Source organism: Xenopus tropicalis, chromosome 5 (genome assembly GCF_000004195.4).
Source record: "Xenopus tropicalis strain Nigerian chromosome 5, UCB_Xtro_10.0, whole genome shotgun sequence".
Lineage (NCBI taxonomy): Eukaryota > Metazoa > Chordata > Amphibia > Anura > Pipidae > Xenopus > Xenopus tropicalis.
In genome coordinates, this window is record NC_030681.2 from 69,833,683 (window position 1) to 69,851,743 (window position 18,061).

The 18,061-nt window shown below is 39.5% G+C and overlaps 1 protein-coding gene across 2 annotated transcripts in view; it reads right to left on the reverse strand.

Moving 5' to 3' along the window:
* The window catches only part of med23 (mediator complex subunit 23), a 48,805-nt gene that overhangs the window by 7,200 nt on the left and 23,544 nt on the right, over nucleotides 1–18,061 (reverse strand). For both annotated transcript variants that reach the window (XM_002936308.5, XM_002936307.5), the window contains 12 exons: nucleotides 16,421–16,621; nucleotides 15,529–15,672; nucleotides 13,399–13,544; nucleotides 12,926–13,171; nucleotides 11,250–11,392; nucleotides 10,471–10,645; nucleotides 10,056–10,219; nucleotides 9,793–9,917; nucleotides 9,000–9,205; nucleotides 6,759–6,939; nucleotides 5,979–6,149; nucleotides 4,735–4,951 (listed from right to left, as the gene is read on the reverse strand). In XM_002936308.5, coding sequence (XP_002936354.2) covers nucleotides 4,735–4,951; nucleotides 5,979–6,149; nucleotides 6,759–6,939; nucleotides 9,000–9,205; nucleotides 9,793–9,917; nucleotides 10,056–10,219; nucleotides 10,471–10,645; nucleotides 11,250–11,392; nucleotides 12,926–13,171; nucleotides 13,399–13,544; nucleotides 15,529–15,672; nucleotides 16,421–16,621 — 2,119 coding nt within the window. The remainder of the gene's footprint in view (nucleotides 1–4,734; nucleotides 4,952–5,978; nucleotides 6,150–6,758; nucleotides 6,940–8,999; nucleotides 9,206–9,792; nucleotides 9,918–10,055; nucleotides 10,220–10,470; nucleotides 10,646–11,249; nucleotides 11,393–12,925; nucleotides 13,172–13,398; nucleotides 13,545–15,528; nucleotides 15,673–16,420; nucleotides 16,622–18,061) is intronic.

Genomic DNA, 18,061 nt, shown 5'->3' on the forward strand with positions numbered 1-18,061 from the left:
GAGGTCATGAATGACTGACCAACAAGGTTTTTATAATGCAAGAACACTGAACTTAGACAGAGGCTATGAGCCATTCAGAATGAGGATGATAAATTATGCATTTACACCTGCAAACAAGCGATAGGATAACTTTTGTATTACACTATAACCAAATGAGTAAAAAAAATGCACGCAAAAAAGCTTTACTGGCCCTACTGAAGATAAATAAGCAAAAAAAGGCAAACTGTTAACATATTATCTTTTTTAGATATAAAAAAACCAGGATCCTTAGAGACACTCTAGGACCCTCAGACAAGAAACCTAGGGAACAGTACTCTAGATTTAAGGGTAAAGTCAGACCTGGCATACAGTCCACTTCACAGGCAGAGAGAAACAAATCCACTCTCATCACCAGCTTGTTGTAGCAGCATTGACAGGAATAGCTTTAGCCTGAGTGCAGCTACACAAATTGGAGTCTTCCCGCTCTGATTTCTGCTCTACTCAGGCCGAAGCTGTGCCTGTCAGTACAGCTACATGGAGCTTTTGAATAAAGTGGATCTGCTTCTCTCTGCCTGCCTACAAGATGCAGGTAGAGAAGACGGCCGTATGCCAGGTCTGACTTTGTCCATCATTTCATAAATATAGCAAACATCCAGAGATTTAAAATATCACCTTCTGTAGAGGAACATAGAGGCAAATATTCACAACCAAAGGAGCAGCATACCCCCATTGGTTAACATGAATTGAGCTTGTGCTTTAGCTTCACAGGGAAATTCAAGTCCAGAAAACCAATGATAAAGTAACATGTATTTTAAATGGTTTATTTAAAGCTATATATTACAGCAGCACTGTCCAACTGGCAGCCCGCACCCTGCCCCCCCTTCCTTGTGTGGTCCCCCCAATCTGTCTGGCTGCTGTAACTGCTTACTATGTGTAAGCTTTAAACTGTTTCAGTGCTGAGATTAACTGCCCCCCCCCCCCCTGTATTATATACACTTAATGTTCAGGTTGTAAGCCCCCTGCATTTTTCACACCTGTAAGATTTTGTACGCAGACTGTAGGCTCCCACATTGTTCACCTGTGCTCATCTCAGACAGACTGTAGGAGTAGTGCTGGCATTGTGTTCCTGTATGCACTGCAGAACAAACTATCCATCTAGGAGTGGTCATAATCAGTTACTTACATAGACGTGATAGGTGTCCCTGCCTCCCTCCCTACTCTACCTGCCCTGCTCTACCCTGACTGTTTGTGTGCACGCCATACACTGCCTGCCCTATGCTGCCTGTTTGTGCCATACTCTGCCTGCGTGTTCCATTCTCTGCCTGCCCTATGCTGCCTGTGTATGTGCCATACACTGCCTGCCCTACTCTGCCTGTGTATGTGCCATACACTGCCTGCCCTACCCTACCTGTGTATGCGCCATACACTGCCTGTCTTACCCTGCCTGTGTATGCGCCATACAATGCCTGCCCTACCCTGCCTGTGTGTGCCACACTCTACCTCCCTATGCTGCCTGTGGGACGTAAACCTGGCAAGGATTTGTTTTGGGATTTTATTAGCATTTGGAAATAATTGTTACAGTGGTCTCTAAGGTGTTTAATTATGTCCTTGGGGTTGATCTGCTATTCACAGGGGAAGAGTAAGCATATAGAATTAATATGACGATAGGGTGATATCCCTGCAGTGAGCACCATTTTACCTGCTAAAACTTGGCTTCCTGGCAATTGAACTACGGCGATAGGGCGAAGGAAGAAGCTTTATCCACTATATGACGATAGATTGATTGATTGAGCCTAGCCTGACTCCTTCCTATAGAGAAGGAAGGCTAGGCTCGATCAATCGATCATCGCATAGTGGATGCAGCTCCTTCCTTCACCGTATCGCCGTAGTTCAATTGACAGGAAGCATAGTTTTAGCAGGTAATTTCTATTAAAGATTTAAAATACTAAGTGGTTTGCAGGATAGGGCAGTTATTGGTGCAGGGTAGAATAGTGTTACTTTTCCTTTAAAAGCTCTTGTGATACTCTGGGTGTGGTTTAAAGTGGGTGTAGTTTAAGAAGGGGAGTGGTCAAAACTGGCTTCCATTATCAGCCCTCATAGGCCAAACAAAATTGGTACCACAGAAGTTGGACAGCAATGTTTTAAAGCAGTGCTGTCCAACTTCTACGGTGCCGAGGGCCGGAATTTCTCTAGCATACATGGTGGAGGGCCGCTAATGGAAGCCAGTTTTGACCACTCCCCTTTTGAAACCACACCCACTTTAAACCACACCTATTTTATCACAATGGTGGTAGTGCAGCAAAATCCCAAATGCTTGGTCCTTACTGTGGGGATATCAACCATCATTCATATGTGAAAGAATTATGTCATATTAAGATATACCCTAAAATTCCATATGCCTCCTCCCATGTGGATAGCAGAGCAACCCCCAGTACATAATTACACACCTTAGGGGCCATTTAATGGCTATTTCCAACTGCTAACAAACTCCCACAACAAACCCCTGCCAGGTTCACCTCCCACAAGCAGCATAGGGCAAGCAGAGTATGGCACACACAGGCAGCACTCTGCCTGTCCTATGCTGTCTGTGTGTGCCATACTCTGCCTGTCCTACCCTGCCTGTGTGTGCCATACTCTGCCTTCTCTATGCTGCCTCTGTGTGCCATACTCTGCCTGCCCTACCCTGCCTGTGTGTGCCATACTCTGCCTGCCCTACCCTTCCTGTATGTGCCATACCCTCCCTGCCCTATGCTGGCTGTATGTGCCATACTCTGCTTACAGTACCTATGTCTGAGGTGTGAAGAAGTGAACAATGGGAGTGATTACAGTCTGAGTCTGAGGTGTGATCACTGCAGGGGGTGAACAATGCAGGTATTAAAAGGTGTGAAAAACACAGGGGATTACATTTTTAAACAATACAGAGGGATTACAGCCTGAATCTGAGGTGAGAACCATGCAGGGGGCCAGTTAATCTCAGTACTGATACCATTTAATGCTTACTCAAAGGTAAGCCATCAAAGCAGCCAGACAGGTGGGGGGGGCCACACAGAGGGGGGTCGCGGGCCGCCAGTTGGACAGCACTGTTTTAAAGCATCATGGCTTTATGTTGCCATCCCTTTTTTTTAGCTTCTTTATTAGGTTACACTTAACACAATGTGTATTGGTTAATCTGACAGCAATCTGTTTAGTAATTTTAGGTATGTCTACAATGGGTGATTTTGCATCTTTTTAAACTCTTTAAACTTTAGCATCCATTGGCATTATCTGCTACCTCTTACAGGAAACACTTTTCCTAATTAAGAGAAGCACAGAGGCAGTACAGGGTCAAACAAAGGGTGATGTTTATAACCAAGCATAGCTGCAGCCCAATATGTATGTATGTATGTATGTATGTATATCTTTATTTATAAAGCGCTACTTATGTATGCAGCGCTGTACAGTAGAATACATTAATACAAACAAGGGGTTAAAGATAATGGATAAATACAAAGTACAACATTAAATACAAATAAATACAAGGTACAGTTGCAATAAGAAACAAGATGAACGAGGTCCCTGCCCCGTAGAGCTTACAATCTATATGGGAGGGGTAACTAACAGACACAAATGGGCAAACGTAAGCGCTGTAGGTCACAGTGGGTGACACTACAATATAAGTGCCAGTTCCCAGATCAGGTGCTGGGTGAGTGCTCCAAAATGTAGTCTTTAAGTTTAGATTTAAAAAGACTGAGGGAGGATTCTCTCCGGAGGAAATCGGGGAGGGCATTCCAAATGTAAGGGGCAGCAAGGCAGAAAGGTTTAAGGCGGGAAACAGCAGTAGTAGTGGGGGCGCAACCAAACGGTTGCTCTGCGAGGAACGAAGGAGTCGGCCAGGAACGTACGGAGACACAAGGGAAGAGATGTAGTGAGGGGCAGAGGAATGGAGGGCTTTGAAGGTTAAGAGAAGGAGTTTGTACACTATTCTTTGTTTAATAGGAAGCCACGATAAGGCCTTTAGCAGGGGAAGGGCCTGAACTCTCCTGGATGAGAGGAGGAGAATTCTGGCAGCAGTGTTTAATATAGACTGTAGGGGGGAAAGATGGGAGTTAGGGAGGCCGGTTAGCAGCAGGTTACAGTAGTCAAGTCGGGATAGGATGAGTGCGTGCATGAACAGCCTAGCTGTTACAGTAGAAAGAAAGGGACGGATTTTGGCAATATTGCGTAAGAAAAAGTGACAGGTTTTGACAGTGGTGTTAGTATGGTCAGAGAAGGAGAGACTAGAGTCAAAGATCACCCCAAAGCAACGCATGGAATTGACAGGGTTGATGAGGGTGCCTTCAATAGAGATAGAAAAGGGGGGAGAAGAACCAGGCTTAGGCTGGTTGGCTAAGCTTCAACCTGATGGGTAGCATAAAAATGTAATGACTGATAATAAAAATAAAAAAACTTTATGTCTACAAGTACATTTGTAAAATATCATATAGAACACTAAGGGGCTGATTTACTAATCCACGAACGTCCGAAAAGCGTTAAAATGTGTTTTTTTCGTAATGATCGGTATTTTGCGATTTTTTTTGTCGCCGTCGCGACAATTCGCGCAAGTCGTAACGGCTACGAAAAAATCGCGAAATGTTAGTTTCCAATCCGATTTTTTCCCATTCGGGATTTGGATTCGTGGATTAGTAAATCAGCCCCTATGTGTTCTGTCATTTATATTTTTATATCAACGTACATAGAAAAGAATAATAATAATAAAAATATTAAAAAGGTACAAACCATGGAACTTGTACAGGCCACCCAGATGATCAAGGAGAGTCTCCAACGACTTGGAAACAGGAAGTAACTCCAGAAAGCGGTGGATGACTATGTCAAACACAGGCAAGAATCGGAGGCAAACATTTCCAAAATAGATGGGAAGATACTGGGGCTGGATCTGCACTGGTGGGTTAACCTGCTCTGCCAGGCCTTCAAAGTACAGTTTTTCTGGATACTTCTACAAAAAGAATTATACACATTGTTTATTTATTTCTCTCTATGGAGTAGTAAAGAGACATTGAGGCCAGGAATCTTGCAGAAAGTTGGGCAGTGCCCTCTTTCCCTTTTGTATCGGTAACTGGTTGTTTTTCTATGTAAATCTGTATGTTCAATGTACAGTGATGTGAAATATATGTTGGAACTTTTTAAATATGGGTTAATAATAATACTAATTTGAGTAGTAAAGGAGTGAATGGGAATTCAAGCTTGTACTGGGAGGGAAAGTCTGGAAAACAATCTGAGTTTGGTCTGAGAAGGTTTGAAATTGAGCAGGAAGGGGGTGAGTGGAATTCAGGTTTTGGAGGATGAGGAGATAAGGAGACAAGATCACACTGAGATTGGACAGGAATGCTCATGTCTATGTATGGTTTTCAGGAGAAACTGCTGTAAATTTTTTATGCATAACTGAAACATAATACATTTCTTTAAAAATAAAAACAGTGGGAAAAAACCAAAACCACAAGGAGGAAGCCACATTTTAAATAGTTCATGAGAAAAAGTGAATCCATGGCCAAACAGTGTATAATAAACCATTTTAACAAGACACCTGTTTATAATAATGCTGATATGAATTTGTTCTGTTCTGCACTGCAATTATTTTAGTGTTTGGTTAATGGGGGACTGCAATATTATGCAGATCCAGTTTTTTTGCTTATTTTTTTAAGCATTTATTACACTAATTCATATTTCTTGGTCAGAGTAGCCATGTTTCATGGATAGTCATGAACTCTGCATCAGGAAAGTATGGTAAAGAGCCATAGACAACAATCGGTTCAGTGCAGAGGTACCACAGAGCAATAGACAGCTGAAAATGTCCTAGTAACTATATAGCGTAATGCACTACTTACAAATTACATACTGCAAGACCCTCTAAACATATTTTGTGTAGCATGTGGTAAATGTTATTGCTTTATATGTAAACTATAGCACAGAAATGTAAGTGACAAGGAGGAAATTAAATCAAAGCATATTTCAGAATTTTCTACCTTATGGTAATTCATGTGTTTGGTATGCCAGTCATTCTGAAGCCAGTGCTCTGGGGAATTTTCCTTCACAAAGTCGCTTACTCGGTTTCTGAAGTCATTTGGTTTCAGAAGCAGCAGCTGAATAATGAAGTAGCACACCTGGGCTTCATTCCCTTCATGGCTGCGCATGGCCTAGGAGAAAATAATCAGTTACATTTTTGTCCTGTTGTGAACAGTTGCACATAAGGATTTCTAATGTTTTGCATAAAAGCAAATGCCAAGACTATCATAGTAGCTATTTATGAGTAACAAAAGTGTAGTCACTCAAGTATTAATAGTGATTTGAGTTTTAAAAATAGAAATATTAAAGACAGTATGACAAATGACAGCTATAAATAGCTTGATAAAATAGTACTGTACTAATACTAGACAGCTTATCATCTGCAGTTTGGTCTTATAAATTCAAGTATTTAGTAAAACTAAATACGCTTAGGGCTGTGACACGGGGAGATTAGTCGCCCGCGACAAATCTCCCTTGTCGCGGGCGACTAATCTCCCCGAAAATGTAAATCGCCGGTGGGATGTTATACGCGGCGCCACAATTTCCCGAAATCGTGAAAGTTTCCTCTCAAGGCATCATTTTTAAAACAGGCCCTGGTTAAATTAATTTATTAGGACTAATGCTTCCAAACCAGTAGTGCTACATTCATAGCTGGTCACAGGGATGAAAAAACTTTGCTATAAGTAAAGTATAAGGCATACTGTACTAAATAAATTATAACAAATAAAGTGATTAATTACCAAGCACAATATTAGTCTGTCCAAAGTCACAATGTTATACTTCCACACCATGTCGTTTAGCATCTCAATACACTTATTGAGTTGTTGGCCTCCTGCTGAGGTAGAAAATTCATACACTAGAAAATCTGCAAAAGTTCTGACATGAGCAACAAGAGCTCTAGCCCCAATCCTCTCCAGGACCCTAAAAAAAAAAGAAAAAAATCTTAACATTATTTGACAAATTACAAAGATTACATTTTTTAAAAGAATGCAATGACTATTGTCTATTCTATTATGCTGTTTACTTTTATTCATCAATATATTCAACCCATATTCTGAAATCTGCCACTAGGTGGAGAATATAAAGCAGTGATCACCAACCAGTGGCACTTAAGCAACATGTTGCTCCCAGGGGCCTCAAAGCAGGTGCTTATTATTTTTTTTATTTTCTGGCTTGGAGGAAAGTTTTGGTTCCAAAACACCAGGTGTACTGACAAACAGAACATCCTGTAGGCTTCCAGTCAATATAGGGTCTACAAAACAGCCATATCATGGCCACCCAGGAAGTGTTTTCATGATTGTGTTGCACCCCAACCCTTTTAACATATGAATGTGGCTCATGAGAAATGGTTAGGGACCCCTGATAGAGAAAAAAGATAATATAATAGCTGCCAATTCTCCAATCATCTTTGAAGCCAGCCTTTACCAGATTCTTGTTACTCCTATCTAGATAAAAGGACAAGGATATTTTGCTCAATTTGCACTCCTGGTAGCAAAGTTAGCATAACAGAGGGTAAACTGCTGTATTTATAGAAACCCAAGTTATGGCCTAAGCCAAGGCTGTCCAACTTCTGTGGTGCCGAGGGCCGGAATTTCTCTAGCATACATAGTGGAGGGCCACAAATGGAAGCAAGTTTTGAACGCTCTCCTTTTTTAAACCGCAGCAACTTCAAACCACACCACATAATCACAAGACCATGCCCACATTAATGGTGGTAGCGCAGCAAAAAACAAAATGCTTGTTGCTCACTGTGGGGATATCAACCATCATTCATATGTGACAGAATTAGATTATGTCACCCTTAAATCCATATGCCTCCTCCTACCCTGTGGATAGCACAGCAACCCCCAGCACAGAATTACACACCTTAGGGACCATTTAATGGCTATTTCCAAATGCTAGCAAATGCCCAGAACAAACCCCTGCCAGGTTCACCTCCCACAGGCAGCAAATGGCAGGCAGAGTATGGCACACAAAAGCAGCATAGGGCAGGCAGAGTATGGCACAAACAAGCAGCATAGGGCAGGCAGAGTATGGCACGAACAAGCAGCATAGGGCAGGCAGAGTATGGCCCACACAAGCAGCATAGGGCAGGCAGAGTATGGCCCACACAAGCAGCATAGGGCAGGCAGAGTATGGCCTACACAAGCAGCATAGGGCAGGCAGAGTATGGCACAAACAAGCAGCATAGGGCAGGCAGAGTATGGCACAAACAAGCAGCATAGAGCAGGCCCTGTGTGCTGTGTGTGCCATACTCTGCCTGCCCTATGCTGCCTGTGTGTGCCATACTCTGCCTGCCCTAAGCTGCCTGTGTGTGCCATACTCTGCCTGCCCTAAGCTGCCTGTGTATGCCATACTCTGCAGCCCTTAGCTGCCTGTGTGTGCCATACACAGTACATACAGTGACACACCCCCTACTGAGGTGTGAACAATGTGGGCAATTACAGCCTGAGGTGTGAACAATGCAGAGGGCGCACAATGCAGGGATTAAAAGGTGTGAATAGCACAGGGGATTACATGGTTAAACAATAAAGGGGGATTAAAGCCTGAATCTGAGGTGTGAACCATGCAGGGGGCCTCAGTACTGATACTATCTAATTTTTACACAAAGGTAAGCCATCAAAGCAGCCACACAGGTGGGGGGCCACACAGAGGGGGGTTGTGGCCCGCAGGCCACCAGTTGGACAGCACTGGCCTAAGCAAACCCATTCACCAGGAAGAAAAAAAAAAAGATATATATATGTTTAAATCAGAATAAAAATATTTTTAATATGTAAATAGTTAAATGATTAATGTGAAAAGTTAAATGATAACGATGGCCAAAAGATGTGGAAAAAGCAATTTTGAAAAGCAATGTTCATTTTATTTAAACTGAAACATGCAAATTAGCTGTTTTCATTCAAATAAAACAAATATATTTGCAAAAACATTTTCACAAAAAGAGTTAAAACTTTAATTTTATCTAATAAAAAATAATTTACCTGTAACCAATTTGATTAATCTGATCTGTTTCTAAAAGCATCTTCCAAAGAAGACAGAGGAATAGAGGGGGGGAGCCTTGCAAGGAAAAATGTGTGATTATGTCATTTTCATTGGTCATTGACTTCCACTTTCTGTATTCTTCCTCAACATTCTTTTTGAGGTTGAAACGACTTTCTTGTGGCACATTGTTTTGCTTGAAGAAAGCCTAAATGCCAAATAAATAAAAAAAGTTATTGAGGTCTCAGTGTTTTTGTTTTGAAAGCACAATGAAAACAATAACAATTATTTATATGAACTATTAGCACCAATGCACCCTCCCTGCCTGGTTTAATAAATTATGCACTAATGCACTAGTGCAAGCACAAATCAGATTCATAGGGATTGACAGCATGCAGTACACATCCCGAGAACCTTCAAAACATTTTTCTATTTGATATTACCACTATGTGTATGGCTAGCTTTGCGACCTGAGACTGGGGGAAGAATAAACATCACCAGATGATTCTAGCCTCACACCACAGTCAAGCATGGCAGCTTCACTCAAGATTACTAAGCTGGTAGGGGCTTCTGGAGAGAAAGGAGACTATTTAAAATGAATATAACATGAAGTATAATTTTAAAAGCGTACAAAAATTACTCCAATGTAAAACAGGAGAGTGTCAGCATAGGTTTAATATGAATGAGCATTATGCATCTAATAAACTATATTTTACATGATTTTTGCACATAAAGTTGTTTATTGGTTCCTCTGGTTCCAAACACAGATATGCAAGTTATAATAATAATAAATACCTGCAGTGGTGCCGGAAAACAGCTAAGTGTGTGCAAGGCCCAATTGTGAGGAGTAAAGCTGATTATGGTTTGCAGAATGTCTTTACACCACGTGCCTTGTATTGACTCAGAGCCTGTAAAAAAATCTAAGCAACAAAAATGATAAGTGAAATGTAGTTCCACTCAGCATTATTAACAAACAGATAATACTAAATTTGTAAAAAATGGGTATAGTGTGATATACAATCACTGTTAGGTCATTGGGCAGCAAACTGTTACTGTACCAGTTACATGTGTGGCTCTCGCTATAGTAAGTATAAGAGCTCTGTTAAGCTCCTCCGACTCTGCTGATAACACCGTTTTGGGGTCACTGAGGAAGCGCGTAAATTGCGGTTGTACTTCAGAGCTGCCAAGAGCTGTGATCAATCTGAGCGCTGTACTCTCAACACTATCAAGAGAAGAAGAAATAAAGAGCATAAATGTTCGTTTTTTTTAAAAAAAATTTAATGGCATGCATGAGAACTAGTCAGGGAGTACTAATGTAGAAACACCACATGTAAGAGAAAACAACAGAACTAAAATAAGGTGGGGTAACATTGCCTGACTTAGTTACTGTAATTTGCAATACCAGTAACATGAAATGTTAATTCCTTATACAAAAATCAGTTTAGCCCGACTTATTTTTTGCAGGTAACTAACCATAGATGAAGCTGGTTCTGATTTGTCTGTGGAACACCAGCAAGTGAATGAAGGTGACTTAGAAGCTGTACACGGTAGTGAGGCTGGATGTGGTGCATTCGATAGCTGAACATTTCCAGCAGAGTGTGAAGAATCCCCCAGGCATGTGACTTAAAAACTGTAGGCAAAAGCTGGCCTGGAAAAAACACACAATTTAAGAAACATTAGCAAAATTACAGTCTACTTGTAATCCTTGTTAATCTAAATTATAAGTCTGCTTTTGTTAAAGGAAACCTATACCCCCAGAATGAATAATTAACTAACAGATAGTTTATATTATGTTAAGATCACCAAACTGGAATATATATCAGTAAATATTGCCCCTTTACATGCCTCGATCCATGCCTCGATCCATATATGCAATATATTTTTATATAAATCTGCATTGGTTGGGGGTAAAGTATTCCTTTAATGTCACTTATTCTAGTTGCCACTGCTGTACTCACAATAAATGCATAATGGCCATGTAACATTTTTTTTTTTGGTCACAATAATGTGCCAAGAACTCATTTAAAAGAAAGTGATAAGTTGTAATGATTGCTTGGTTACATGATGCAAACATATTTTTACCTATATATTTACTATGCTTTTCCAGGATATCTTCTATTATGAAGAATAAATATTTTTCAGAATGTAATTCATAAAGAATATTAACCAGAATATTAATCAGTACAAACAGCATTTCATCCTAAAACATGTCCAAAAAGTTCTTATTTTAAAGTTAAAAAAAAATCACTTACTTATAAATCCTTTGATGCCAAGTGATTCAATCTCCATATACACTAACAAGCGACTGTACGTCTCCACAAGTGCAGGAGCCAAAGCAAAAGTGGATTTTGCTTGGGCCATTTTAATCACTCTGGTAGCAATGCTATGAATGAGGCTGAAAAATAAGGGGGATACAAAAATGTAAAATATTTATATGTTGCATCGAAGGGTGATACATGGAACCTTTTGTTGTCTACTAGCACGGGCAACAAAACGCCAGAAAAACATTTGAATTGCCTTCTTCTGCATTTTCTGGTGCTTATGCGGTTCAAATGTTTTACATCTAGCCATTCACAATAACGTCTATATGAAGGCCTTTTTGTTAGAGAAAGCGAGTACAGGTATAGGATCCCTTATCCGGAGACCAGTTATCCAGAAAGTTCAGAATTACGGAAAAGCCATCTCCCATAGACTCCATTATAAGCAAATAATTCTAATTTTTAAAAATGATTTCCTTTTTCTCTGTAATAATAAAACAGAACCATGTACTTGGTCTTAGCTAAGATATAATTAATTGTTATTGAAGGCTAACCAATCCTATTGGGTTTAAATGATGTTTAAATTATTTTTTTAGTAGACTTAAGGTATGGAGATCAAAATTACAGAAAAATCCCTTATCCAAAAAGCCCCAGGTCCCAAGCATTCTGGATAACAGGTCCTATACCTGTACAATATTGTGCATTTCATGAATATCTGCAAAGAGTTGGGGGCCTGTGCCCTGGGGTGTTTTGTACAGGCAGTTTTCAAATTGCTCTTACTTACGTAGTGGGGATACTATCCCAATGCTTAGTATAATGTGTGCTATGTCCAACCCAACCTCTTAACTTAGCTGCTTCCAGGTACCAAACTGTGGGCCCCAAAATGGTGTTAAACTATAGCTCCCAACATCTTTAGACAGCCAAAGCCTTTGGACTTTGGGTTAATGGGGGTGGAAACAAAAAAGTAGGCATTGCCTAATAATTTTGCTGTGCGCACCACCTTTTTCAAATGGGTCTCTAGATTTCACTTTTAAACTCTGATAACCTTAGTTTAGAGAGTGAACAACAGGCTTGTTGAGCTGTTATTGGTAAAGAACATACATTTTATCAAAATGGGACAAAATAAAAACAATAACATTTTAAAAAGTTGTGAAATGTGTTCTACTATTAAAAATGAACAACACGTAGCTTTGTGTCAGTGCGCAGTAATTGCGAAAGACATTACCAAGGGAAAGGGAACATACACCAATGTATCTGACCTGTTAATAAAAATCTGACATGCACGAAAAGAAACACATTGCCAAGAGGCTACTCAAAAGTAAGGTTATTTTAGAAACTATACAGAATTGTTTGGAAGTAGACCTCTACATCAGTTTGGGTAGCCCCTGGCACAGCAAGAAATCTTTTTATTAGTTTTAACTACACATGTGGGTGCATTTTGAGCAATGTGCATGTGTGATTTAACAGTTAATTAGAATGTGTTACTCTAAAGAAAAAATATTGTGTTGTAATGTCTGGTTATACTCTCAGTAAATGAAATGGATGCAATGTGATTAGCCAACATATATAAATAAGTCCCAGCTTGTCCCTTGTCTTTGAACCCTAAATATCTACTGTAGGCAACATGTTTTATTTAAACATCTGAGATGAACATATACTAATGACAGTACCTCATTTTAGCATGCACAGTTAGTGAATCCAACAAGTTCATTGGCAGTGGTGTTATAGAACCTGAAGCCATACAGTTTGATCCTGGAAGTGGTATATTAACATTTCCATTGCCATAAATTGTTTCCACCAGGACTCCCATAGGCAATGTGAAACATTCTGAATTTGTAGAATAGGCATTGCAAAGCAAAGCTATTTTGTAATCGGTCATCTGCAAGCTCTTGTTTCTCAGACTCTGCTGTAGGAATCTGTATAATGGAGGTAACAGAAGAAATGAAAGGAAAATTATGCCTTATATATTTCTGGATAATGCAAGGTGGTTCTTAAGTTTCAGTACACCAGAAACCACTGCAAATTATTGTTCTACCTTCATGAAAGTAGCAGAAAATCTGCATTGATTCATTACTTTAATGACTGCTAAGATTTGAAAGAATTGCAAGGGAATAAAGGGGGAAGTAAAAGTGAAACTGCATACTCATGATGTAGTTTTAGAGAATGAGGGATTGGGATCTGCAGTTTGGAGTTGTCATTCTGAGCCTTCCTGTTCAAATGGATCCAGATACAGGTCATTGCAAAGGAGTGTGTAGATTGAGGTTTGGTGATGTCAGGCACAGGGATACACTGAAGACAAAAAAAAAAGTTAAATGGCCAAATATATAATTCCAACATCTGTTAGGATATCTTGCTCATAGATTCAACTCCCTGAATCCAAAAAATTGATTGATAGATAGAAGTAATCCACCATCAGTTGTTTTTTTTACAAAAGGGCGGAAGATCATAGCATACCAAGAACTGTACTCCACAAGCACAACATTTAAATGCCAAGGAAAGGTAGCAATGTGGTAGTTGCCCCCAAGTGAGTCCAAATTCCAAGACCCTATGATTTTTATTACCTAGGACAGTGTTTTTTAAGAAAAGGAAATATCTAAACAGAATGCTGCACCCCCATCTTAACTTATTCCCAAGTGACCAGTGCTTAGAGTGGCCATACACTGTACGATCTGCTTGTTTGGCGAGGTTGTAGCAAAGGCGCCAATGGAAAAACCTAACCTCCCTGATTAAGATCTGGCCAATTTCAGGCCAGTCAGGGAGGCCCATAGTTGGTGCTCATAAACAGGCAGATAAGTTGCCGAATCAGTCTAAAGTACAGATATTGGCAGCTGAAATTGGCCTGTGTATGGCCACCTTTAGTCTTGTGCATTAAAGTCAAATTTTCTGATGTTAGTCTATTCAGCATGCATGAGTCTTAGTCAGCACTAGGGATGCCTGGAGAAGGAAGTAGCTTATTTATTGGTATTCTAATAGAATCCCTTAAAGGAACAGTAACATCAAAAAATTAAAGTGTTTTAAAGTAATTAAAATATAATGTGCTGTTGCTCTGCAAAAAACTGGTGTTTTTGCTACAGAAAAGCTACTATATAAATAAGCTGCTGTGTAGTCATGGGGGCAGCCATTGAAGCTGGAAAAAAGGAGAAAAGGCACAGGTTACATAGCAGATAACTAGTAGATAAGCCCCATATAATGGGGGTTTATCTGTTATCTGCTAAGTAACCTGTGCCTTTTCTCCTTTGAATGGCTGCCCCCATGGCTACACAGCAACTTACTTATATAAACTATAGTAGTGTTTCTGAGGCAAACACACCAGTTGAAGCAATGCAGGGCAACAGTACATTATATTGTTATTACTGTTATACACTTTCATTTTTTGGTGTTACTGTTCCTTTAACTTAGTTGGATTACTTTACGTTCCCTTATGTCCCCTGAGACAAACCATTAGCCTGCCAATATATAACAAATTATATTGTATAACACATTATATTTTTGATGCCCTAATTGTTGGAGCAAAAATTAACTTTAATTAGGTTCACCAAATTTTCCTGAAGGTTTATGTCTCATGTGGCAGATTTTTGGTCTGCAAATAAAGGCAGGCGAGAATCCGCCCCTACAATTAAATCAGTGCTTTTCTGTGTCTGCGCCCGGAACTACTGTGTTGGGCCAGGTGTAGGCACATGGAGCAGATTCTGGCTAAACACGTGTTTACTACATTTAGTGCCAAAATCTGCTCTGTGCAGGGCACAGGGCCGACAGTGGCTGCAGACACAGAAAGGGCTAATTCAAGCAAAGGTGCAAATTTTTGGCCTGTGTTTATCTGCAGGTCAAAAATCTGCCATATGTGTCAAAAGCCACAGTACTTGACAATAGGAAACTTCATTTATCTGCACACATATGTGCTTGATTTTATCTGTGGGGACTACCATGACTGCTTTATGAGGGAAACCTTGTCTGTAAAATTTAATTAATGGTGCCCTGTAGTAGCCAACTAAATAACAATAAAGATGGGTAATAGTCTTGGTATTAAACAAGAAATGAGATTCAGCCTCAATAATGTGTCATTATTAAAATACTTATCGGTACAATATCTTCTTCGAAATAACAATCCCATCCTTTCTTATAATAATTCAAAGAATTCCACCACACCTTAAAGACAGTCGCAGCAGGGAATAACAAAATTAGCTTGAAAATTAAATTCACTTTTCCCATAATAGCTTAAACATCTAACCTCTACAAACATGAAATTTTAGACTGATATGAACACGGCACTCACTTCTTTTTCAGGGTACAAGAGGTCGAATAGCTTCATGACTGGTAAAAAATCAGCTAAAGCATTCTTCTGGATACTTCCGGAAATAAACTGCAGCAGCACCCACATGAGATGATCTCTACCTTTAATAAGGCCTCGGCCTGCCAGCTGTAAGAAATGCATCTAAGACTTTCGTTTCCAAACTCTGATGAACATCATTCTTATCGCTATTTGTAGTTTTATAGACACAGGTCAGGTATATAGCAGGCAAATTGTTAAATAAAATTCAAATTTAGTATTGCATGATATTAATGGAATGTGTTAGTCCAGAGTTAGTCTAGAGTATATTCATATATTAACCATGGACAACTGTCCCTATATAGCTGTTCAGATTGCTGCCTTCACAGCAGTGAGTAAGTCACTGTGTAACCATTAGGCTACTCACTTTCATCTACAGTCTTTGAAAAGATGTAAGTCTGCAGTGTATTCCCTGAAACAATTAATTTAAGAGGTAGGAGTTGAAACAGGTTTAGGGGCTGGCTTACTAACATAGATTATAAATATTATCAAGTGCTTTTACCCACAGCAACCAATCAGATAATCGATTTCATTTTCAAATTTAATTGCAGATTTCTACAGGCAACATTACAGGTGATATTTATCACATGTGTTGTCAGACTGGATATTTTCTCATATTTTGAGGATATTTTGAGCTCAAACTCAAGTATGAATGTTAGCGACACTAATTTGGCATGGCTAAGATGCTAATGCCCATAATAGGACAGTTTATTATATATACATGTAAACCATCAAACAAACTTACTGAAGAATAGTTTTTGTATAAAATGATGTTATCAGAGAAGTGGATACTTTTTTTTTAAAAACTTACAAACCTGATAAATTTTGTACAATGTACCTTTTGATGGAGAGACAAGACCATGTGAGGAAAACTGGCAAACTGAAAGAGCACAAAGAAAATAAGTTGGCTGGAAAGATGCTGCCATAGCAGCTGGCTTGTTCCACCATCGTCAAATTTCTCCTCTGTTTCAGAGCGTTCCATGGCATACACCACCAGATCAACCAGCTGGTCCTCCAAAACTGGGCAGCGTTGCTTGTGCTGAAAGGCAGAGATCATATACACAGTATTCCAAAAGCTCTATATTCCAAGCCACAATACTGCATACAATACAAAGTGGCTAAAGAGACCTGAAAACATGAAATAGGGTACAAATCTATTATAATCTTGAAAGCTGCATCTAAAGTACCAGGGACACCCATTAAACATTCTCACTGAGCAATATACGTGGCCATACAGTACTGATAAAATCACACAAAACCTAGTTTCATATGATTTTTGGACCGTGTGAAGCTCGAATTATCATCCTGATAATTTTTGTACCATGTCGATCATTTACTCGTGCAGCCAGGTTAGAAAACTTCGGTCAGAAACCGATAAAATATGCACATGTATTGTGTATCGGATCATATCCTTGGGAGACCTAAAACAGAAGTCACTTTTATACAATTGATGTCTGCCAATTATTTCATATGTTCAGAACATTTGTATTTTAAGGGCTTTACCCTACGATTTCAGTCTGAATGTTAGTTTTGGGTCATTGCATTGAAAACGTACGACTAATATCAGAACATTCATCAGAAGACTAAGTGACTAAATGAGTAGCCAAAAAAAAAAAATCAGAACAACCTGCCTTTAGGTGGGGGGGGGGGGGGGGGGGGGGGGAGTGTATCATAGTGAATAATAAGCAGCAACCTCCCTGAGAAGTCCAGTCTATATATTCGGTGTAAGTGCCATCCTCAGGATATTGGATCCTGTGAAGAAGATGGCTTTTCTGCATTATTTTAAAGGTCTTATTTATATGTAGCAAAACTCAGCTCACGCCATTTACAGCTACGTTTTAACAGGGTTGAGACACCAAAAGATAATTGCACATCTTATTTGGCAAGGTGCATGGTTGTTCAGGGGTTACTTTTTAGCTTTGAACATAGCAGTTGGCTAACTTTTTGTGTGGTCATGTAGGGTAAAATTATCCAAAACAATTACAGATTCAACTACGTTTGTGGACCAAATTATATTAACATAATGGAGCACTTGGCTTGACTATCCCATAAAGTGACACTTTGACTTTACAACGCATTAAACCAACTCCAGGACAGGCTTTCAGGAAGTATAGCATATAATCCTGTATGTGGGTGGCTGAATTGCACAACATTTCTATGCAAAGCAGTGGGTACATGCAGTTTTGAGTAATATTTCTGTAATTATCTGTCATTAATCTGCTATATACCTCACAGGGCCCACACATACACCAATGACCATACAATTAGGTTAAATCAATATGTATCAAGCTATAGCATACAGAGCACATAGTTCTCTTATTTTAGTTATGATTTTATACCCAGGATATATATACTACCTGCTTTCAGCCCTGGGTTTTAAGTTCTTATAGACCTGTGTACCTGTTACCACAATGCAGCTTTCATTTAATCACTTAAATAAGGGAGAAAGACAAAAAGAAACTGGAGACAGCATAAGAAA